The 25011-nt window shown below is 33.9% G+C and overlaps 2 protein-coding genes across 2 annotated transcripts; one reads left to right on the top strand and one right to left on the bottom strand.

Annotated features, from left to right (window-relative positions):
- Positions 1-10695: 10695 nt before the first annotated feature.
- Positions 10696-12596, top strand: LOC109800701 (Ankyrin repeat family protein). Its single transcript, XM_083066199.1, has 2 exons — positions 10696-10952; positions 11829-12596. The coding sequence occupies exons 1-2, from the start codon at positions 10816-10818 to the stop codon at positions 12439-12441; spliced, it is 750 nt and encodes a 249-aa protein (XP_082922325.1). The 5' UTR covers positions 10696-10815; the 3' UTR covers positions 12442-12596.
- A 787-nt stretch (positions 12597-13383) lies between these two features.
- On the bottom strand, positions 13384-20087 carry NPG1 (tetratricopeptide repeat (TPR)-containing protein). Its single transcript, XM_020362215.3, has 6 exons — positions 19868-20087; positions 19310-19480; positions 17872-18121; positions 16550-17760; positions 14884-15031; positions 13384-14285 (listed from the first exon to the last, which is right to left on the bottom strand). The coding sequence occupies exons 2-6, from the start codon at positions 19460-19462 to the stop codon at positions 13960-13962; spliced, it is 2088 nt and encodes a 695-aa protein (XP_020217804.1). The 5' UTR covers positions 19463-19480; positions 19868-20087; the 3' UTR covers positions 13384-13959.
- Positions 20088-25011: the final 4924 nt, after the last annotated feature.

Genomic DNA, 25011 nt, shown 5'->3' with positions numbered 1-25011 from the left:
AGATTAATTTTATAAGCACTACCCTTACTTAGCATACTAGATTAATTTTATAAATGCCACCCTTACTTAGCATACTAGATTAATTTTATAAATGTCACCCTTACTTAGCATACTAGATTAATTTTATAAATGCCACCCTTACTTGGATAATCCTGAACTGAAACTCGGGCAGAACCTCCACCTCTCTCCTTAAACAGGAACCGAAACTCGGGCAGAATCTCCTCTACTGGATTCCTCTTCCTCTCTTTCCTCTCTCTTTCTCCCTTTCTCTCTCTAGGAATTTTCTCTCTCAAGGCATACATTCCCAACACCCCAAGGCCCCTATTTATAGCAAATTTTCGCCACCTAACCAGAACGGCCCGTTCCGGAAACGGAACGCCCGTTCTGAATCCTTCAGAACAACGTAAAATTTTCGACTGGAACGGCCCCGGAACGGCCCGTTTCGAAACCCAGCAGAACGGCCCGTTCTCCTTTCGGAACGGCCCGTTCTGCAAGGAGAACGCCCTGTTCTCCAAGCAGAACGGCCCGTTCTGCAGGATGAAGTACTAACGTTGAGGAAGATACTAGGAAGTAAGAACCCAGCGGATATGTTGACAAAGGTTGTCACAACAGAAAAATTGAGGCTTTGCAGTACCTCAATTAGCCTTCAAGAATAACTGATGATGAAGGCAATTACACTATGTGGTAATCAAACTCCAAGTGGGAGAATTGTTATTTTTGTGTAGTTTGATTAAGTTTTGTAGTGTGTTTTTCCAAAGTCCCACATTGGAGAGTCTTGAAGGGAGGAATGTTGTGCCCAAAGTGTGTGGGTATCCTCCAAAGTCCCACATCATGTAGTTTGAAGAAGGGAGTGGTAGACTACTACTATAAATAAGAGGTGATAGTTAGTGTCTACTCACCACAACAACATAGGTTCCAATGGGTGTATTGGGGACTTGGGTAGTTGTGTGTCATGAGAGGGTTTTCAAGTTTTTTCCAGAAAACTTGTGTATGAAGGTTTCCAAGTTTTTCCAGAAAACTTGTGAGTGAGAGGGTTTGCAATTTTGTCCTTGTAAAAATTGTAAGTAGAGAGAAATAAACAATACTAAGAAGTATTTGTTTTGGTGCATTTGTAAACCTTACATAAGCTTCCTTATATAACAAAAGTGAGGCACACCATCTCACAATACTAAGCAATGTGGGACTAACATAGTGAGGAACACCATCTCACAATACTAAGCAATGTGGGACTAAGAAAAAACACACTACAAAACTTAATCAAACTACACAAAAATAACAATTCTCCCACTTGGAGTTTGATTACCACATAGTGTAATTGCCTTCATCATCAGTTATTCTTGAAGGCTAATTGAGGTACTGCAAAGCCTCAATTTTTCTGTTGTGACAACCTTTGTCAACATATCCGCTGGGTTCTTACTTCCTAGTATCTTCCTCAACGTTAGTACTTCATCCTCAAGCAGAGATCTGATAAAGTGATAACGGAGATCAATATGCTTCGTTCTGGAGTGAAATGTTGAATTCTTAGCCAGATGTATTGCACTTTGACTGTCACTATGCAAAACACTCCTTTCCTGGATGAATCCCAATTCTGTCAACAATCCTTGAAGCCATATCAATTCTTTGCTAGCTTCTGTTACTGCTACATATTCAGCCTCTGTAGTGGATAGAGCAACGATCTTTTGTATTTGTGACATCCAACTAACAGCTGTAGTTCCAACCGTAAATATGTAGCCAGTGGTACTTCTTCGGTGATCAATTTCTCCAGCAAAGTCTGCATCCACGTAGCCTTGTACTTTTAGTTCACCTTTACTAAAGCACAAACACTTCTCCTTAGTGGCTCGTAAATATCTCAAAATCCATTTCACAGCTTCCCAGTGAGCTTTACCTGGATTTGACATAAACCTGCTTACAACTCCCACTGCATAGCCAATGTCTGGCCTTGTGCATACCATCGCGTACATCAGACTTCCAATGGCTGAAGCATACGGAGTTTTAGCCATTAATTCCTTTTCTTCCTCTGTCTTAGGAGATTGGTCTGTTGATAGGCGAAAATGACTAGCCAAAGGTGTGCTAACTGGTTTAGCATTGCTCATGTTGAATCTTTGTAGAACACGGTTTATGTACTCCGCTTGAGATAACTGCAAAGTTCCCTTTTGCTTATCTCTCGTAATTTGCATTCCAAGGATCTTCTTTGCTGGTCCTAGATCTTTCATGTCAAATTCTTTTGACAACTGCTTCTTCAAATTTCTGATCTCAATCATATTTGAACCTGCTACTAACATATCATCGACATAAAGTAGCAAAATGATATAACTGGAGTTATACCTCTTGAAGAAACAACAATGGTCAGCATTGCACTTCTTAAAACCTTCCTTGTGCATGAAGCTCTCAAACTTCCTATACCACTGTCTTGGAGCTTGTTTCAGACCATACAAGCTCTTCTTCAACCTGCACACCATATTCTCTTTTCCTTTTTCTGAGAATCCTTCTGGTTGGTGCATGTATATCTCCTCATCTAGATCTCCATGAAGAAATGCGGTCTTCACATCCAACTGCTCTAGATAGAGCTCTTCACTAGCAACAATACTCAACACTGTTCTGATTGTATTGAGCTTCACAACTGGAGAAAAAATCTCTGTGTAGTCAACTCCTTCCTTTTGCTGGAATCCTTTGACGACTAATCGAGCTTTGTATCTTTTGGAGCCATCATGCTCCTCTTTTACTCGATACACCCATTTGTTGTGAAGTGCCTTCTTCCCCATAGGTAACTTTGCTAGTTCCCATGTTTGGTTTGAGATCAAAGACTTCATTTCTTCTTTCATTGCAAGCTCCCACTTGCTCGCATCTCTGGTTTGACATGCTTCTGAATAGTCTTCAGGTTCTCCTCCATCTGTTAACAACATGTAGTTCATGTATCTCCTGTTAGGCACAGGAACTCGAGAAGACCTTCTTAATTCAGGTTCTGGAACACATTGTTGCCCTCTGTCTGGTTCAATTGATTCCACTGACTGAGAACTCTCAACTGGAGGACTTTCAAGAGCATCGTCTACCTCTACATAAGTAGGCTCAATCGGTTTTGAGTTGCTGGCACTTGTGTTTTGTTTGTCTTTGTACATAACTCCTTCGTTGAAGATCACGTCTCTACTACGGATCATCTTTTTGTTTTCATCATCCCAAAGACGGTAGCCAAACTCATCTTCACCATAACCGATGAAAGTGCACTTCTTCGATTTGGGATCAAGCTTATTTCTGCCTTGATCACTGATGTGCACATATGCTACACAACCGAAAACTCTAAGATGTGAGAGTTTTACTTCTTTTCCGCTCCATACCTCTTCTGGTATTTTATGCTCCAATGGTACCGATGGACCTCGGTTGATCAAGTAAGCTGCTGTATTTACTGTTTCAGCCCAGAATTGCTTCGGTAGGCCTGATTGCATACGCATGCTTCTGGCTCTTTCAGTCAACGTTCGGTTCATACGCTCAGCTACACCATTTTGTTGAGGCGTTCCTGGCACAGTTCTCTCCATTCTGATCCCGTGCTCATAGCAAAACCTTTTGAATCTGGTGTCTTCATATTCACCTCCATTGTCAGTTCTGAGCTTTTTGATCTTCAACCCTGTCTCATTTTCTACCATAGCTTTCCACATCTTGAAAGCTTCAAATACTTCAGACTTGTGTTTCAGGAAGTATACCCATACCTTCCTGGAGTGATCATCAATAAACGTCACAAAGTATTGCTTCCCACTGATGGATGAAACAGTCGTTGGACCCCACACATCTGAGTGAACAAGCTCGAGCCTCTCCTTCTTTGGGGTTCTTCCACCCTTTTGAAAGCTAACTCTCTTCTGCTTTCCAAATATACAGTCTTCACACATTTCAATTTCCATTGACTGAAGACCTGGTAATTTTCCCTTCGAGTGCATGATCTTCATCCCTTTCTCACTCATATGGCCAAGTCTCTGGTGCCATAGATTGGGATTGTCATTTGCAGCAACTGTGATCAGATGACATGCTTCTGTTGTCTTGTAAAGAGTACCACTCTTCTTGCCACGAGCTATTGTCATTGCGCCCTTTGAAATCTTCCATTGTTCTCCTTGGAAGATTGTTGTGTAGCCGTCACTGGCCAACTGACCTACTGAGATTAAGTTTTTCGTTAGGTCGGGAATGTGTCTAACATTCTTCAATTCCCAAACAGATCCATTCAACTTGATCTTCACTACACCTTTTCCCACGATCTCGCAGGATTGTTCATTTCCAAGGTAAACTTTACCGAGATTTCCAGAGACATAATTCTCGAAGAGTTCTTTCTGTGAGGTTGCATGGAAAGATGCTCCAGAGTCTATCACCCAAGACTCTTCCTTATTTTCCAAAGAACATATCAGCGCATCATCTCCTCCTGAGGTCGTAGCAACGTTTGCTTCATCTTTCACCTCCTGTTTCTTCGAGGCACTCCTACATTGATTTTTGTAGTGACCAGTCTTCCCACAATTCCAACATTCGATAGTTTTTGATTTGTTAGAGCTTTGATGATTTCTGGATTTGGATCTCTCCTTTGATTTGCCACGTCCGGTTCCTCTGGTTGAACTTCTACCTCTTGACTCTGTATGCAATACTGAAGAGGTTGTGGATTCACCCGTCTCTCTTCGGCGGACTTCTTCACTGAGGACCAAGTCACGAACATCATCAAACTTTAACTTGTTACTATAGAAAATTCATAGAGGGATTCTCCAAGTTAGCATTACCTTGACAAGTTTGACTACGAAAGGAGTTGTGTTTGTATAGGATAGTAAATGCAAGGATAGTTTACCGGGCCCTTGAGGAAAAGTTTACTAGTACACCTGTTTTAGTATTGCTTGACTGTTGTGGTTTATTGTGATGCTTCTAAAATAAGTTTGAGTGGAGTGTTGATGCAAGAAGGAAAGATAGTGGCTTGTGATTCTAGGCAACTGAAAACTCATCATAGGAATTACCTTACTTATGATTTTAAGTTAACGGTTGTAATATTTAGAGACATTGCCTATATAATTATAAGCTTGAGGTATTTATTGATCGTTAGAGCCTTAATTATTTGTTGACTGAAAGAATTAAGTTAAGTTTAAACTTCTAAGAGGACTAATATTTCAAACTTAGTTGTTATTTGAGAAAAGTCATTGTGGCAACCGATATTTTGAGTAGGAAATCTTTTTCTTTATGATTAGAGATTCAAATTAGGGATTTAAGTTTGACTTATGAGATTACTCTTAATAGTGTAAAACTAGGTATGACTCGAATACTAAGTGGATCGTTGAAAGAAATTGGAGAAGCATAATTAGTTGATTCATTTGATAACAAGATATGAGATTATAGGATAAGGTGATGGATAAGAATTTGACTTGGGTGTAGATGGAGTGGTGAAATTAGTGATCTGATACGTATACCTAGTGAACTTACACTTAGGTACTTAATCTTTAGAGATAACCATAGAAGTAAAACCAATATTGTAGCAGATACCTCGATTATGATGACCTCTGATATATCATTTTGATGATTTAAGGGTTGGATTTGATTGAAGAATTTAGAGACTTATGCTAGATGAGTGAGATTACCCTTAGAAGCATTGAATGGATTATGCTGAAAGTAACTAGTGAATTAATGGATGAGATTAGAGAAGCTTAGGAGTCAGATCCTTTCTTAGAACCAATTTGGGTGTTTAGTAACCTTGAATTAAGAAAGATGATTTTAGAGTAAAGACATACGAGTGTTCTTGAAATATATTTACGAACTACTAAGATGTATCAGAGTTGCGCAGCGGAAGTGTAGTGACCTAAGGTGAAGAGAAAAGAAATCATATACTCGTGTTTAGTATACAAGAAATCTTTACAAATTTTGTAGCAATTAGACGTCTCATTTTGGAAGTAAGATGGTGAATGGATAGACCTTAAATATAGGTTTGTTTGAGACATTTAAGAGATTGATTTAGATTCCTTAAAATTTACTTGTCTTACCCTTAGATTTCCTTGGTAAAATGAATAGAGTTGTAGGTAGTGAGGTTGCATAAGAATTAGAAGTAAGAAGCGAAGAATTTACCATTGCAAAATTTCGAGGACGAAATTTCTAAAAGGAGGGGAGAATTGTAACACCCCAATTTTTTTATAAAGAGTATTTTTGTATTAATGACATTTTCGTAATTAGTAATGGTATTTTCGTAATTTTAATAAAGGAATGAGGGTATTTTTGTAAACTTATTATTAATGGCATTTTCGTAATTTTTAATGGCATTCTCGTAATTTTGTTAAAATTTTTGGGGTATTTTTGGTTTCTGGAACGGGCCGTTCCAAATGTGGAACGGGCCGTTCCAAATGATAAAATTGTGTATTTTTGGGACGTCCAGAACGGGCCCAGAACGGGCCGTTCTCCAAAGGAGAACGGGGCGTTCTCCTTGCAGAACGGGCCGTTCCAGAAGGAGAACGGGGCGTTCTCCTTGCAGAACGGGCCGTTCCAGAAGGAGAACGGGGCGTTCTACTGGGTTTTGGAACGGGCCGTTCTGATTTCAGAACGGGCCGTTCCAGTTGAAAATTTTGCGTAGATTTGAAGGGTCCAGAACGGGCGTTCCACTTTTCGGAACGGCCGTTCCGGATAGGTCCGCGAAAATGCCTATAAAAAGGCCCCTCCTCCCTCTCAAATCCTCACACCTCTCATCTTCTCTCCCTTCTCTCTTTTCTTTCTCTCTCTACTTCCTGCTGTTGATGGAAGGAGCTTAGGGGGTGGAGGTTCTACCCTAGTTCCGGTCCCGATTTAAGGAGAGAGAAGAGAAGGTTCTGCCCGAATTTTGACTATCGTTTAAGGAAAAAAAGAAGAGGAGGTTCTGCTCAAGTTACTATTCATCCAGGTACGGGGGAAAAGGGAATTATTTATATGTAGAGTACATGAGGGAATTGGGTAGAGGAAAAATTTCTTAGGATTATGATTTTATAATTATTTTATTTGAAGAATCATTAGTTCTATTGAAATTATGTGTTGAGGTTTATAGATATGCCAAATTGTAGGAATAATGATCTGGGAAGAAAGAAGAAATCATAAATGCTGTGAACTAGAATTTGGAATAATTATGAGTTTCACTGTTATATTAAATTGATTATCTTATTGATTATTATAATTTATGATTATTATTGCTATATTACTCGTTAAGAATGGATGATCTTGATGTGAATTGCTTGAGGGGTGTGTAAATCCTCATTTTGTTGGGCTTATCTGTTGTGTATGTGATGTGGAATTGTGTACGTGATGTGAATTTAAGTTATGCAATGAGAAGTGTGGAATGTGAATGAGATGTGAATGAGATATGATTGTGGTACTGATGACCAGGGGTGAGCACGACCCTAAGCTGATGGGTAGCGTGACCTTGGCACAGTATTATGTCAGGGGTGAGCACGGCCCTAGGCTACTAAAAAGGGTAGCGTGACCTTGGCACAGTGTTATGTCAGGGGTGAGCACGGCCCTAGGATGGAAAAAGGGTAGCGTGACCTTGACATAGTGAAAAATGTGTGGATTATGAATGAATTGTAATGTTCAAGTGGATTGTGATGAATTGATGTAATTGTAAATTGAGATGTGAATATGATGAATGGTTGATAAATGCTTATGATACACACACACACATATATATATATATGGATAGATGCTTATGAATACTTTATTAAATAACGAGTTATTATGAGATTATATTGTGATGTGTTTGTATGTACTTTGCATATAGATATTTTCTTTTCTCACCGTAAAAACTGTGGATATTTTAGGAGAAGAAGATCCAGCTACGAGTGGCTTCTAGGATGCCAACAGTTAAAATTCTGGGAATGCTCTGATAGTGTGACATCGGGGCAGAGGATTTCTAGGATGAAATATTTATGTGTATTTGGCACTGTAATATTGTTTTGAAAACAATTTGTAAAACTCTCGTGTTTTATGTTTTATATCTCTATTAATGTGATTGTCGAATTTTTATGTGAACCCTTTTACCAACTTAGAAAATTTAACCTTCTTAAATGTATTATAAATTTTTTTTTATATATGTGTTGGGGTAGTAAGGGTGTCACATTTTATTGCCATTGTTCCTAACAGATATCTCCCTCCAAATGTCAGTGGAAATTGTGGACGACTACAAAGTCTGCCAATTTACGACTAATATTCAAACCAAAAGGATGATTTGTTGTTCTCCTCCGCCTTAAAAGTCAAAACTGAAACCTTCTCGCAAAATCTCTCTATCATTTAATGAGCCTCCCTATAGAACCTCTTTCTAAGCATTACCGAAGCTTATATTGTGAGTTGCGGCTATATGTGGCTAAAAGGAGAAGCAACATTAATACTTCAACAATAGACCTACATTCAGAGGCTTCTAGTTTTGGTTTAACTTCATATCATGAATCTATATTTGGAGAAGTATGATGTTTCAACCATTTAAAATGACATTGTCTATATATATCAATAATTATATTATGTAATATATGTTTCATACATCTATCTATATATATAATTATATATATCAACAATTATATTATACAATATATGTTTCATATATGCATGTTATTTAAAATAAATAAAAAAAGTCTCACATTGTTTAGATAACTCAACTTTTAAATTTTTATATATTAAAGTACTTCTAATACTTTTAAAAGGACAAACAAATGATGTTGGATTTATATACATGAGAATAAATTTTATAAATCCATTATAATTCAAATTTGTCGATGAAAAAATGGAATCCATTTTAAATAAACATTTTTCATTAAATTATATTTAATAAATATCTCATGCGAGGGACACTTCTTTTAAAAATATCATTAAACTCATTAAATTAGTTTACTACATTCATCACCATTTGAAATTGCAATTTAAAAAAAGTAAATGATACATCTTTCTTAATATATGATTTTCTTTTTTTAATATTATTGTATGTTTGGCTTTTCCATATATACTACCGGATAAGTTGTGATTTATAATGTATACATTTTTTTATATATATATAAGAAAAACTATAATAATAATAATAATGTTCAAATTCTGAAATCTTGTATTTATTACTTTAATTGTTTCATCATCACTAAGTCAATTGTAATAATTACTAATGTATACAATTGAGGCTTCCTTCTGGAAAAATCTCATGCTATCCCGTTTGTGGCAGACGTTGAACGTTATTGTTGTGTGGCCTCCTCGAATATTTGGCTTTAAAACGTTGTAAATAGCTCTTAAAAACCTATATAAGTATTTTTATGTCATGCATTTCATCATTTCACACGTACATGTCTACATAGATAAAATACAATTTTAGTTTTTGAATTTTTATCAATTTTATTTTTAATTTTTAAGAATTTTTTTATTAAGAACTAAACATGCATGATTTTAGTTTTTTCAAAATGAGAAAGTTTGGATTTTCATATCTGTAAAAAAAATATTTTTATCCTTTTAAAATTTCTAAACATATATTTAATTTTTCTAAATAATTTTTTATTTTTATAAAATAAGTATACATTGATTTTAGTCATGTAATTTTTTAATATTTTTATTCTTCTAAAACATAAAATTATTATTTTTTATTTTTAATGATAATTTTAAGATATATAAATAATATTTATTTTAAGAATTTATTAAATTTTTTAAAGGTGTCACGCATTAATATTCTATCACTAAGAGTTCTAGATAACATCTAAGATGATCACTACCCTTTTAATGAATAAACAAGTAGTTAAATTTAATTACATAATAATAGTAAAAACTAAAATGATAGTTCTAAATTTTAGAGGATAAAAATGAATAATTTTTTTTATAGAGACTAAAATCATAATTTATTCATTCTGTAAAGACTAAAAATATATTTAAAATTTTTATTAATTTTAATTCATAAATTTTAATTTCGGCATTGATGTCAATTTTTTTATTCTCGAAGAAAAGTTTAAAAGAATAAATAAAATAAATTTATTCAAAAATTAAAAATAAATTGACAAAAAATTAATAAATAAAAATTAAAAATATATTTAATCATACTTACCGCCATATGTAAAATAATAATAATAGTAACGATGCATTCTTCGGTGGTAGAATGTCCATAAAATAAAATTGTCAATCTTTGTAATACACTTTATGATTGCGAACATGCTTCTATAAAGGGAAATTGCGAAGACATATTTGTTCTCTTATTTTCATCAATATCGGTATAGAGAATATCTCTTTTTAGTATTTATTTATTTTTAAATAATTATATTTTTAAACTGTATTTTCTTTTTTATATAATAATAATAATAACTATCTTGTTAAAAAAATAGATAGTTATTATATTTAAAGAAGATACTTATTTTTATATATATTATTTTTTATTTTTAGAAAATATAAATTAATGAAAAAATAAAATATAACATAAGTGTATAATTATTTTTAGAAACATAGATTTAAAAAAGAGTATTTTTATATATTGTTATAAATAATTATCCATTTTTTAAAATAAAAACTTTAATTTATTATATATATATATATTTTATATAAATAAATAATGTTTTTTATTAATATTTATAACATAAATTATTTATCATAAATCTAAAATAAAATTTATATGTTTAAAACTATTTATTGATTATAAAATTTTAATCATAACATAATTTTGTAATAAAAATATTTATTTATTACTATATAAACATGGTAAAATACTGATTAAAAGAAGTTAGATGGAAAGACGAAAAGGGCATTTGGTTAAAAGCGCGACGCGAGAAGAAGAAAAGCGAGGGAAGGGAAAAAGAGAGTGTGTTTGTGTGTTGATTCATAGAAGAAGGTTTTGTGGCAGCGAAGATGGGTAATCCACGGAAATCGAGGACCGGCGACGAGCTTCATACGGCGGCAAGGTCCGGCGATCTCATCGCCGTTCAGTCAATTTTGGCTTCTAATCCTTTGGCCGTTAATTCCAGAGATAAGCATTCCCGAACACCGTATCCTCCTTATTCTCTTTTCCCTTTTAATTTTTATTTCAACGCTACGCAATAGGAACCCTAACAATGAAATTCGTTCAATTTCTTCTTGTTGCTCTACATTACAGTACTCTTATTCCATGGTAAATACTCTTTATTCTTTCTAGTTTTCGCAACATAACAAGTAGCTTCCATTCACGATTACCTTTTGCTGGTTCTTTTGACTATATGATTCATTGCAGTATCTGTTTCATTTCCTTGTACTTGCTTCAACCGTCAGTGGCTACATCATAATCAGCCCTAATTTTCTCAGACAAAAGTTATGAAACGATGTTATCTTATCAGAATTGAAGATTCACGTCGGTGACCTATGTTAATTTTTAATACAAACCTCTATCTTACATGGATTACTGACAGGGAACTCCAATTCTGATCCAAAATTACTTAAGGAAACTGAGTTTGTCTGCAAAAAAGTTTAGAAGAGTTTGTGAGCTTTTCTACTGGAGAAAAAAAAAACTATTTTCGGTGAAAGAACTCTCATAAGCTCTTCTAAGCTTGTATCCAAACAACGTTGTATTCAAATTTTGTCTAATTGTCATGTCATAAGTAACATGTGGGTGAACATGCTATTAGAGAAGGCTTACATGTTTCTGAGAACAGTAATTTTCATGTATGAGAAGGGTGATGCCGCATGTTTAATTTGAACGTATGTTGGTGCAATTGTGTATCCATCCCTAACCATCTGGGAGGTTGAATTTTTCTTCAGATTGTATTCCAGGTAGAAATGGAAATAAGGAGCTAGATTTTATCTGTGGGTGAAGTAGTAATTAAGTTTTTCTTGAGAATTATTTCTAGCATTGCCACCTTGTTTCTTTGACTAGCAACTTTGGACCATAGTCTACATTTAGCTGCATTTTCTGGGCAAGCAGAGATGGTCACTTTTCTCTGCAAGAACAAGGCTGATGTGGGTGCTTCTGCTATGGATGACATGGCTGCAATACACTTTGCTGCACAGAAGGGACATTTAGAAGTTGTTCGTGCTCTACTTTCTGCTGGGGCCTCTCTCAAAGCCTCTACGCGCAAAGGTTTGACGTCATTACACTATGCTGTTCAAGGCTCCCATTTGGAACTCGTCAAGTACTTGGCCAAGAAAGGGGCAAACCTTGGTGCCAGGACAAAGGCAGGAAAGACCCCGTTGGATCTTGCTACCAATGAGGAAATCCGCTCCTTTCTGGAGGAATTTGAAAGCTCAGCTAAGAGTGGAGAATTGGGAAAGAAAGATGAAGATGAAGCTGAAGAATCTGATCCAAAGATATCCAAAGTGGGATCGGAAGATGATTTGAGTACTGAACCTCCTGCAGCTGCTGCTGATGAAGAAAACAATGAGAGAGAGAAGAGGAAGGGTGATGAAAATGAGTCAAGAGAAGAGTCGTCACAACCAAAAAAGGCAAGAGTTAAGTTAAGCCATCTACAAAGTTCAGATGATACCCAAGAAGAAGAAAACCTGTAGGTTGGTAGTGGCATAGTAGAACTAAAGTTTTGTTATTGTAGTCTGTATTCTGTAATAGTATCTAATATGGAATCCCTTTGTTGGGTTAGGAGACTGGACCATCTGTTGGCTGTTAACAATTTATTCTGGATTAATACAATTTTATCTTGACAATATATCTATCTCTCCCTTGAGTTACCACGTGCCACTTGTCTTTTTACCAGATACTACCTTAACTCCTTCACCACTAGGCTCACCTCAGTGGTTCAGGTTGTGTATCATACTGTTATAGGACTGTAGTATTGTCCCAGTTAGCCTCTTTTTTGTTACGCAAAAATATGACTGTAGTATTTGTTAAACAACTTGGGGTCAGTTTGAGTGATCATTTACAAAATTCTTTTGAAACTGATTTTACAAAATTATTTTAGTTAAAATTGATTTTGAAGTAATGTGATTTTTGTTTAAATGTTTTATTTTTAAAGCAAAAATTATCTAAAATTACTTCTACTCAATCAATTCATGACCAAGAATCATTTTTTCAATGAAAAATCAAACATTTAAATATTTGTCTAAAATCATGTTAGAACTTGGACATAATTATGGTTTATCTGATGTGAATTCAAATGCGCTATTTGACACACCAATAATCACAATATGCATCTAAACATAATGCAATACACGCGCCTTTACATAAGCATCCATAACCTAACTACCGCGCACACGTGTAGATACTCGTCCTCTAACGTTCAATATGGATTCTACACAATTTTGTTTATAAACAAACGCACAAGTTATCAGCATTTTGCAAAAGTGAATTGTTGAAGAGCCCTCAATATTTAATCAATCACAAAGCTTTAAATTCGTCAAACACGAAGCCAATGCATCCTTAAGGTGCATAACAAAGCTTTAAATTCGTCAAACACGAAGCCAATGCATCCTTAAGGTGCATAACAAGCAGCGTAATAAACTAAGCCATCTGCCCATCACAAAAATGAGTATAGGTGCCCATTTTGAAGTGGCAAAATATTTAGGACTTGATACAAATACATATGAAACAACATCAAAGTTCAAGAAAAATTACATAAATGTACACAAGTACAAATGGCTGCATCTCAATTCAAGTGACTCCTAGCATTTTCCTTTATGCTTTGTAGATCTAGCCAATAAACTAAAACACATAAAGAAGAAAACTGAATCTCTACTCTCTTTACAATGATACTGCTAGACAGACATTTACAAGGCTGAGCAGCCGTTGATCCACGTTACTACCTCTGCCGGTCCAAGTTCTTTACAATTCTTCCATCCCACAACCAGTTTAACATCAATCCCTTTATCTTATATTTAACTATATAATATAATGTTTTCAATTCCTTTTCTTTGAGCCTAGTTTGTGATGACAACAATTGAAAAAAAGGAATACATTTCCTAAAACTGTTTCTCTTGTGTCCCATTGAACAACCTAGAAGTTGTATCAACTGAAAACACTGAGATGAATCTCACCGCTGCCTGCAGAGTTAACTATTTTAGAATTGAATCGTGTCAAGATATAGAGCTGAAACTTTCGATGGGATCAGATTCTTCAAGCATGGAAGCTGCTTGGAAGCAGTCAGCAGCATCATTTATTCGGCCATCAAGCTTGTGAAGCAATCCCAAGCAATACCAAGCCTTGCGATTTGTGTGCTCTATTCGAAGTGCATCAGACAGTGAGCTTCTTGCAACAGTCAAATACTCCGAATCTAAACCCATTTTTTGAATCAAAGCACCCATCAAAATCTTGCATGGAACATGATTTGGTTCAAGTAGTACAGCATTAATAGTAGCACAAAGAGCTTCTCGATTTTGTCCACGTCCTTCAAACAAAACACCTGGCAGAGCACACAGGAAAATATAAAATGTCTATCCTAGAGGTCCCTCAATTTTTCATACAAGCGGATAATTCTTAGATCATTGCTTCATTCAGAATTGTTATGGTTTTAAGCTCTACTTCACGGCCTTCATGGATGAAACTTTACAATCTTAAAACTTTTAAGATGGCATGTGGATCCATCGTCTTAGGCCTATGACCAGGCATAAGCTAATGGGATTATGGATTCAATGGGACCCAATAAGGCACAGGGAAGACGTGCAGATTTGCATACACAAAAATTTCCTCTAAACTTACTCACCATGAAAAGCACCAATTGATAGGATTCAACTCCTATCTGACAAAAAAGAAGACTATTATACAAAATAAGAAAAGGAAAACAGAGTAGATAAGAGCAGATGCTCCTAAGATCCACTGAAGCCTTATTGTGCCCAATTGGATCCATAATCCTATCATAAGCAACGATAGGATAGGAGGTTTGCAGGCAAGGGATTGATTCCATGGTCCTGCCTTAGCCACAATTAGATCAAAAGAGGTGGAGATTAAGTTCAACTTGCTTAAATAGAAAACATCTAACAGCATAAAGGTTTTGGTCTTGCCTTCGGTGTGCACCAATGCTGCAGAATATTTCTTCAACTCCCTGGCCTTTTGCAAACATATTTCAGCATCCTTCCAACGAGAAAGACTAGCATATAAATTTGCCAGACCATGCCAAATATCAAATTCATTTACTTTATAATCCTCAACCTGGAAAGAGTTTGACAAAATGGAAGTAAGATTGATTTGCAATCATCAATTTTATTTTTTTTGGAATCAACAATTTATAATTGAAGAGTCCCTTGAAGTAAAAAACATCTCGGGGATTCCTTTCCTCTTTTTCCCCATCAACCAAAAACTTTCTTTCAGTAAAACCAAAAGAAAGAGGAAGCACTTAAAATTCAGAGTAAAAAATGACAATAAAAAGGAAATATCAGAACACAAGAACAACATAAAAGAAATGCATAAGAAACAACTTTTATTAACTTGTACATCTTTTTCTCCCAAAGCCATGGACATTGGACACATCTTTGAAGTAGTCATTTCTACAGGATTGTAGATAAAGCTTCCCAGACAACAGCCAACTCCATACAACCAACTAACTTTTTCACACAGGTTACCTTTTGCAACACTAAGAAATGCTTGCTACTGTGATTTTTGGTTCGTGATTGACATCATGGTGTTTTTTAGTTTCTTCTAAGTCAAATCTACTACAATGGTACAGAATTGTAATGATCCAAATTCATGGTGTGGGACATTCTAAGTCCCACAGTAGAAGTATAAGATTTTGGTATGGGTTTATAAGGCCTTAGACTCACCAACTAAACGGCTAATTGTTGTGGTGTGGTTCTCTCAAAATTCTCATTAATCAGTATTAAAGCTTTTCACCATGTTTCTTAGCTGCAAACAAGCGATGCAAGTGGTGACACCAGTATTGTAAGGTTCACTCAGCACTATTTAAAGGACTAATGCACAGCTAGTCCAGATGGGATTTGATGCTATGGTGCATAGTGTGATGTAGAATCTAATTGCAAGGTACAAGACTTGAGTCTCACATCAGAAGTATAAGATTTTGTTGGGGTTCATAAGACTTTGGGATTTCCAACTTCAAAGATATGCTTCATAGCGGGTTCTCTCAAGGTTCTTGTTAAGATCCCACATTGACTATAAATATAGCCAAAGTAAGGCTTACAAAAGCTTAGATAATCCTTATCCCATGTTGAGTTACGCTTGGGACAAATTCAAGATAATATTTGTGCTTTCATATCATAGGTATGATATTTTTGCCACCCTCAACTGGCCAAAAGTTTTCCTGCCACGGTGATTTTCCTAGTGCAACCTAAATTGCCTTGACCCTTGAGGATTTCCCAATGCAATATAAAAATAAAAATAAAAAAAAAAAGACAGTCCTAAAATCTCCATGTTCCAATTGTTCAATCTTGGGTGCGAGGGTGTCTTGTGATCCCATATCAACTATAGATCCTCATGGACTAACTTTTGGGGTTGAGTTAGTTCTGGGCCAAATTCAAGTGCTCTTATCAGAAACCCACTTACCCCACTACATATATTCGACTGCTATTACAGTCAAAAGTAAAATTCATTAGGACATGACGTACGTAATTTAATAACAAAAAACTACTATAATCACAAATCTCACATAAAATTGACATGCCTCGCTATTATATTAAACAAATCCTGAAAGTAGTAAAGTAGATGGAAGAATCTTACTTTTGAACTAATTTGGAGAGACCCAAAGGATTTCTTCTGGGCTTGAACCAATGCAAGAAGGTAACGATAAGTTTCAATAGCATCCATGGGTCGTGATTGGGAGATCTTCAACTTTGCTTTTAGCCTAAGCAGTGGGCCCTGCTCCCATCTTGCAGTCTGATCTAAAGCAGCATCTGTCACCACTTCAGCTTCTGAAAATCTTTGTTGTGCAGACAAAATTAGAACAAGCAATATCCAAGCTTTCAATACAGAACCACCCGTTTCATTAAAGAAATGCCTTGCAGAGCGCAAAGCAGCACGCAAATTTCGGTGCTCTGCATACTGAACAGCCAATTCAAAAATCAGATCAGAATTGTTTGGCTCCAATCTAATTGCCTCCTCCAGTGACTCCAGAGCTTTGGACTGAAGGTGAGACCTCTCATAATCAGAGGAAGCAACCTTAGCTTGCTTTCCCAAACAAAGTCCCAACATCCGAAGAGCAACACCTTTTAAATGCTCTTTTGGGCCATGAGCATTACTGATTGCCCTCTGAGCATAGTTCACTCCCTCATTAGCAAGCTGGGGATCCTCACTGCATATCTTGGCAGCTAACAACAATGATGTAAGGTCATTTGGCTGTTCATGTTTGTGCAAAGACTTCCTTAGTAGATTCAAAGCATTGTCATTTTTTCCAGCTCCACTAAGACATAAGGCTAAAGAATTCCAACAATCAATTCGGTGGTATACTCCAGGCATCAATTCTTCAAATTGCTTTGCTAAAGCAGAAGTTTGGTTACATATAGACAGTGCAAAAGTCAGGTGTTCCATGACTGAAGGATCCCATTTTATCTTACCAAGACAAAACTTTTTCAAAAGAATCATCAATAGCAGAATAGCCTCTTCAAGATTATTTTTAGGCACATATGATCCATCAATCTGAACTGCTAAACTAGGTGGACTTGCCTCCACCCCACTGTATAGCAAAAAAACAACAAATGACTTTTGAATTCTTGCACAGCAATCAGTATCAAGGTTCCATTGACTAAGAAGGGCACGCCTATAAGCAGAGATTGCCTCATCATAGCAACCAGCTTGTTTCCAAAGCTCTGGAAGGAGCTCCACTGCATGGCTGACTATCTCTTGCAACTTATTATCCACTTGAATATCAGGAATCCCCAGATAAAATATCTTCTCAACAGCATCAAGAATACGTTTACATTCACTAGCAGCCTCTGTAGAATCCATTAAACAAGCATTTAAATGCATTCATTCTATTTAAGAAATATAATATTAAGAAAGTAAGGTGGAGAACAACTTTCAACAGTCTAGAATATATTAAATACCAGTAAATTTCCTAAGTTTTTGCAGAGACTTGGCTTTTAAGTAGATGGCTTCAAGCACCAAACTAGCCGCATGCTGAGAGATTGAGGGTGATTCAATGCGAGTGCGACCTTTCTTGGCTGGTTGTTTTTCAGAAAAGGCAGGTTGCAATCGCTGTATGGCAGCTTGGAGATCAATTCCATCAAACACACGAAGAGCACCTTCTACATTACCTCTTTGATACTCCAACTTTCCAAGAAGAGCTCTTGCTTCCTGTTAAAAGTTTTAAAAGTAACAATGGGGCAAAACTCAAACATCTGATTATTTTATCCCAAAAATGATGCTGCTCCAATCCAGTGCCAAGAATCAAGGCATGCAAGATCTTCATATACAAACATTTAAGGGATAATTTGCATCAAATTTAATCATTGTACAAATTATGAGATCCATTTCTTTGATTGGCATATTTATCTAGCTTCAAATTCAATTATAATACGGTCATTTGTAAAAATTGCAAGCCATAATATGTTTGATACTCATAAAAGAAGAATTTGAGTACTGATCACATTACAAAAGAAAAATCATGCTCTCACGTGTAAAAAAAATTCTGTGAGAAGGATTTTAAGGTTCAACACATAGAAGAAATATATCCCTAGTCATTGAAGAAGTTAAGAATAACATAATAGTTACTGCTGCCTAAATAAAGCAGGCATTACAAATTTTTCTTGGTTAAAATTTTTTCTTTTTGTCTGTGTTGCTTGCCCTATGACAGTTTTGAAACCTCAAACATCAAATTTCTAGTAATTAGCCAAAATATTTTGGTAGTTAAAAATGTAATCATGGACCTCAGAGTCCAAACATAGCCCAAAGGGTTTATAGATGGAAGACATTAGCATATTTTCTGTAGAAGGTTAGGAGTTAGGGCCTGAGTCTCTACACCTAAGACATAATTAAGATAAAGGAAATAATGATACATGTCAAAGACCTTTAAATTTGCTATTAAGATTAGAGATCCAATCATATCCTACAAAACCAGGAAAACACTAATGCCCTCCATATTTCCGCCATTTCATTATTAACATAATTGATGACCTTGCACCCACTAGTCTCGATAGATTGCTCCAAAACAGAAATATATAGTAAAACAACATAATGAAGTCTAGATAATTAGCAACCATGATGAGCAATAATTACATGCCAAATTCAAAAAAAGAAAAAAGTTTCAGAGACAATCATTGCAATCATTTGATACCAAATGGGAGTTTGAGATCAGCTTCCTCCAATAAATCTAAGTGGCAGTTTGGTCCTTGGTTTTTGCTTCTTACTATTTGCAAATATGAAATGCACAATCAAGTAACATCTGCCACCAAATATCATTATAGGGAAACGAAAGGAAATGCTAGTAACACAAAAATGGCAGGCACAAGCTAGTAAACTATGTGTCGGCATTAACAAACTGACCTCAAAATTAAGTGACAACCCTTCTCGCAATGCATCTTCTGCCTCTTGAATATTTCCTTGATCAAGCTTGGCCTCAACTTCTGATGCACTAATGCGAGTTCCATTAGCATGGAACTCTCTAAGCGACACGTTCTCTTGCTCACTGGACTCCATCAATCATCTCCCTCCAACCTGCACACACCCCATAACCATCCTTCCCACATAAGTTCCAATTTCATCATCCCTATGATACTTCAATGCCATTGCAAACTCGTCATTCACATTTCAGAAAAAGCTAAACAAAAACCCACACACACGTGTGAAATCTTCACAATCACAAAGAAAAACAAAGTTCCCCATTTCACACGGGATTGCTCAAAGCTGATCCTGGCAATGCCTTATGGGATTGCTCAAAACTCGTTTTTGATGAAATGGGGTTCCATGATAATACAAAAATGATCGAACTTTGGAAGAAGGATTGAAAATTGCAATGATAAAATGAATGGGGAGGAGGAAAAATTGCAGATCCAGGGAAGAAGGAAGAAGAAAGAAAAACGGTTAGGCGAGGGAGTGACTGACCAAAGCAAGGAACGTGGCGTTGGAGAAAAGGTGAGAGATGCAACAGTGACCTGAAAGAAGATCTAGGAGAGGGGACCCTTGAATTTGATCAGCATTTGATCAAAGTTGAATTTTTGCAGTTAACCTATATGTTTGTTTTGTCCTGTTTGGGGGAAAAAACAAGAAATAGAAAGAAACAGAGCAGTGGTGGGTGGTGTGAGGTCAACCGCTGTTACAGCTGCTGAGAGAACAGAATCAACAAAATTTAATGCCTACAAAACTAGTAACAATTAATTAAATATTCTTACTTTTAATTCTTGTACTACATTATAACTTGTCTGAGTTTAATTTTTATGTACTTGGAAGATAAATTTTTATTATTAATTAATTAAAATTTACTCTATATAATATTATTTTTTTAAAAAATTTAAAATTCTAAAAATAGTTATTAGAAAAATCAATAATCTTAATCTAATAATTGACAACTGTGTTTAAGATAATTGTGAAAGTTAAAATTTACACTATATGCTTAATTATTGTTGTAATTCATTATAATTTTGGAAGTAAAGTTGCTAAAAAAAATTGTCAATAAATGCCTGGGACATACAGTATTAAATTATTAAATCTTAGTTGAATTTTGGAGAGAGAAAAAAATCTGTATAAAAATCAATGAATGTCTACGAGACATTAATTGAAACTTGTATTTTTTTTAATAAATAAGTTACTTTTATGTATATAAAAAATTGAAATTTACAATTATTTCTTAATAATTTTAAAAAAATGCTTTATAATTTTCTCTGAAATTTTTCTTTTAACCTTTTCCCCACAACTTCATGCCATTTTAACTTTTTTTTCTTCAATTTATTATGTAAATGTTGTTTTTTTTAATTGTAGTTTACAACTTTACATAATATGTGCATTGAATTAAATCCAAATTTTTACAAAGTTTTTTACTCAAATAATATATTTTTTAAAAATATTTACCTAAATAGCAACTGTGCAAATTTATTTCTCTAACGAGTACTATTTACTGTTTACGTATTTTTTTAAAAAAAATTGTTGTAGGTCCAGGTCATGTGAGAATTTTGTATCTGGGACGGCCCGTTCTGCATGCAGCCTCTCGTAGTGTTATTTTTGTATCTGGAACGACCCGTTCTTAAACCAGAACGGGCCGTTCTAGAGTTGAATTTTTCACATAACCTAAATTTTGGAATAGCTCGTTCTAAACTAGGGATTTTAGCCCTTTTTTGTAGTTTGAAACGGGCCGTTCAACTTTTGGAACGGCCCGTCCTAACTAATTTATGCACTATGCTTTTTTTTCAATGTAATATGAATTTTATGTTTAGTTTATAAACTATTATAATTATACATTATTTGGACATGTTTTTATAGTGTAATGTGCAGGTTATCCATATTTTTCATTATTAGTCACAGTTTGACTTGTACAAGTTTCGAATCTATTAAGACAATGTCCCATTATTATCATCTCGTGTTTTTAAGTTTAAGACACTATAGTTTCATACTTCAAAGGTATTTCCTTTAAATCTAGCTTCAAACTTAGCATTGAAGCGAACACAATTTACCTTTTCAACACAGACACAACGTAGTCTCAAAGAGTAACATCAAGTAATTAAATTTATTTAATATTAACATTATAAATATAACTAAATAAATTTATTAAAACTCATTACAACAATAAAATCAATGGTGACGGGAACTAAATCCATGACCAATATTTGGACATGTCTTCCTAGTATGACCAGAGGTGTGACAATAGAAATAATTTTTTACACGATTATGTTGTTATCTAATATCCATCTCTGTTCTAATCTTTCGTATACCTTTGCAACTTGTTGTAAGGTATATACAGGAGACATGTAGGTTTCATAGTTGTGATGTGCATGTAAGCATGAAGCGAGCAAGGGATATGAACTTTCTGGAACTTGCCACAATCACACCACATTTCATCTAGCTTGCCTCTTTGAACGAAAAACTTGTTGCAACGAGTGTATGTGGCCATTACCATGGAACAAATTGACAGATTTTGTGTTTTCTTCAATACATAATTAATATATTTATCTAGGTTTGTTGTCATGTGTCCCCAACATCGTCCATTGTCCCATGCTAGTGTCCTTTTTCCCTAGGAATGTTGTCTAACCATTGGGTTGCTTCAGCATTAGTATCTCTTACTATGTTGTAATAGTAAAAGAATCTAGGTTCAGTCATCCCATAGGCCGAAAAAAAATTAATTAAATAATGAAAACTAATTATAAAGTTTAAAAAATAAGTAATGATAAAATTACCCATGTTGACGACATCCTTCTTCAGTGCTGCATTTTTGAATCGTCGCATGAAGTTTTGTGCAGTGTTTCAAATACAATAGACATGAACAAAATTATTTTCTGCCAACCACTTCCATTTCTTGAGTATGCACTTCGAATAGCCTCACGACGATCAGAAATTAGGCACAACTAGTCTTGCGGTGTTACATACTGTCTTAAGTTCTTAAGAAAAAAAAATCATGCATCGCTAGTTTCACCTTTAACAACAGCAAATGCAATAGGAATTATGTTGTTGCGACCATCTTGCGCAACTACAACCAATAACATACCTTTGTATTTGTCATATAAAAAGGTTCCATCAACTTGAACAATTGGTTTGCAGAAGGCAAAACCATCAATGCATGGTTTAAAGGTCCAAAATAACCTTTTGAATATAACATTCCCCTCTTTCCCAGAACGGGCCGTTCCAAAACCAGAACAGCTCATTCTAAACTTCTAAAAATGCCTAAAAACCTAGTTTAGAACGACCTGTTTTGGTTTTAGAAGTGTCAGAACGGTCCGTTCTGACTTTGGAACGGGCTGTTTCAGATGCAAAATTAACGCATGTTCAAGCAGAACGGGCCGTTCCAAACGCGCGAAAAAAAATTTAAAAAAGTGAACAGTAAACGGTACTAGTTGAGAAAATAAATTTGCAAAGTTCCTATTTTAAAAAAAAATATATTATTTGAGTAAAAAATTCATTTTTACACTATTATCTAATTAAGAATTACGTTACATGTAATTTTTAAAATATCTATCATAAATTGTGTAAAAACTAATTTTTAAATAATGAGATTTCTTAATCTATACTTTTATAATAATAATAATAATAAAAGATATATCTTTATAGTGTCCATGATTTATTTTCTAATTTTATTCTTTGATTATTTTTATTTTGCTTATTAAAAAATTGTTATTTTCTCGAAGTCACAAAAGGTCTTTTATCCTATTAGAATATATAATAAGATTTGTTAACTTTTAAACCATAATAAATTACAAGATTTGTTTATATATATATATATATATATATATATATATATATATATATATATATATTTGTTTGAAAATTACATTTTAAATGTATCTTAATAAACTTGTAATTTTTAGATGGCTATTGGTGAACCTCTATATTTAAATGTGTATTATGGAACAACTTTAATTTATCATTAGATCAGTCCATGAGATCTTAACATAGTATATATATATATATTCCTTCAATGTTATCTTTTTTTTAGTAGAGAAAATCTTTTAGAAAATATTTTTTTATCCAAATAACTTCATAGTCTTTAATGGTTATACTCTTTCAAAGTAAAATAATTTAACATTTTTAATTAATTAAAAATAATATCAATATAATTTTTAAGATAGTTATTATAAATTTGACAAATTTAACATATATAAGAGTTTATAATTAGAAAATAATATAAAATTATTTTATACTTTTAATACATAAATTATGTTTGACAAGACATTTGAAAACCTTTCTTTTAACCAACTTGTAAGTTAATTGGACCAAAATAAACTTATTTAGTATAAAAACTTATTTCAATAAATTTATAGTTTATTTTCATAAATTAGTTAAAGTAGCTTATAATTTACAAGTTCTTAACTTTTTTTAACCCTCATTAATTTACTTAAATCTTCTTTACCTTTTTGGATTTAAAAACCATTTTACTTACAATTATTCATTCATTCTCATTGCCAAATAAATATATTATTTTACATTAATTAACTACTTACTAGTTAATATTATGTGGAGAAAAAATAAATTCTAAAAGGGGAAACCGAATAGTATTAATAAAAAATTTAATATTTTTTCAAACACAATAAAGTAATATAAAAAATTTAAGAGTATAAACCAAGAGTCAGAAGTTGAGAACACGTAATATTTTTATATTAGTTTGTTTCAATTATTAAAATTATGTCTAATTTTTGATCAATTTAATTAAGTTTTATTATCTTTCACAAAAATATAAATATTATTTTACAAGTTACTTTTGATTTAACCTAAGTACTTTTTAACTAGTCTCTTCAAACAACTACCTAAATAATATTATTTGAACAACTAAGTCTCTTGAGATTTTAACAACCAAGTATTCTTTGCAATAAAGTTTCTTTAGGTTTCAAATAATAACACAAAGTTAAAGCTAAGGAATCACTAGTTGTTTCATCTTACTTTTAAGATGTGATACAATAAAATTAAGTATAAAGTTTTTTTATAGAAAAAAATGAATGTGTTTTTACAATGAGTGTTTTTTCTTCTTTACAAGTCTTTAAGTTTTTTTTATATAGGTGTTTCGTGGAGATGACATTTGCAAATCTTTAAATATCTCTCAAAGACTTATTTCATCTACCTTTATCTTCCTTTCTTATAAAAAGAAATGTCCATTAATACATTTAATGTGAACAATAAACGTTTTTCACCAAATTGTCATTTCTTATCTGTTAAAAAATGATACTTATCACCTTTAAGATATTAACACAGAAGAAACTATTGTGTATGTCAATTAGAAACAACTCTTTCTAAGTCTTCATGTGTTTTGAGGGATTTGTTTGATCTTTTTTTTTTTTTATGAAGTTCCTTTTTGAGGTGCAAGTATCAAATAGGCTTTTTATTTTTTTATTATTATTAAGGAATAACATAGACAAATATGATTTGATTATCAAATATCATAAACGATATAATATTAAACACATTCATCTTACATTATAACTAATTATTTATACTAATTCATTATAACCAATTGTCTATGCTAATTCGTCCTATATGATGATTTGAATTTTTTTTCTTCTAAAAATGTTTAGGTTTGTTAACATTAAAATCGATATTTTGAGGAGATCTAA

The sequence above is a fragment of the Cajanus cajan genome, chromosome 11 (assembly GCF_000230855.2).
Source record: "Cajanus cajan strain Asha chromosome 11, NIPB_CcT2T_4, whole genome shotgun sequence".
Taxonomy (NCBI): Eukaryota; Viridiplantae; Streptophyta; class Magnoliopsida; order Fabales; family Fabaceae; genus Cajanus; species Cajanus cajan.
The sequence above is the reverse complement of the archived record's forward strand: the minus strand, read 5'-3'. Positions and strand labels throughout refer to the sequence as shown.

Excerpts from the sequence above, each read along its gene's own strand:
- LOC109800701 (XM_083066199.1), top strand. The coding sequence starts at position 10,816 with ATGGGTAATCCACGGAAATCGAGGACCGGCGACGAGCTTCATACGGCG. Across the intron at positions 10,953-11,828 it reads GATAAGCATTCCCGAACACC|TCTACATTTAGCTGCATTTT; the intron begins GTATCCTCCTTA and ends TTTGGACCATAG.
- NPG1 (XM_020362215.3), bottom strand. The coding sequence starts at position 19,462 with ATGGAGTCCAGTGAGCAAGAGAACGTGTCGCTTAGAGAGTTCCATGCT. Across the intron at positions 15,032-16,549 it reads CTCTCCAAATTAGTTCAAAA|GTTGAGGATTATAAAGTAAA; the intron begins GTAAGATTCTTC and ends AACTCTTTCCAG. Across the intron at positions 14,286-14,883 it reads AGCATTGGTGCACACCGAAG|GTGTTTTGTTTGAAGGACGT; the intron begins GCAAGACCAAAA and ends GTGCTCTGCCAG.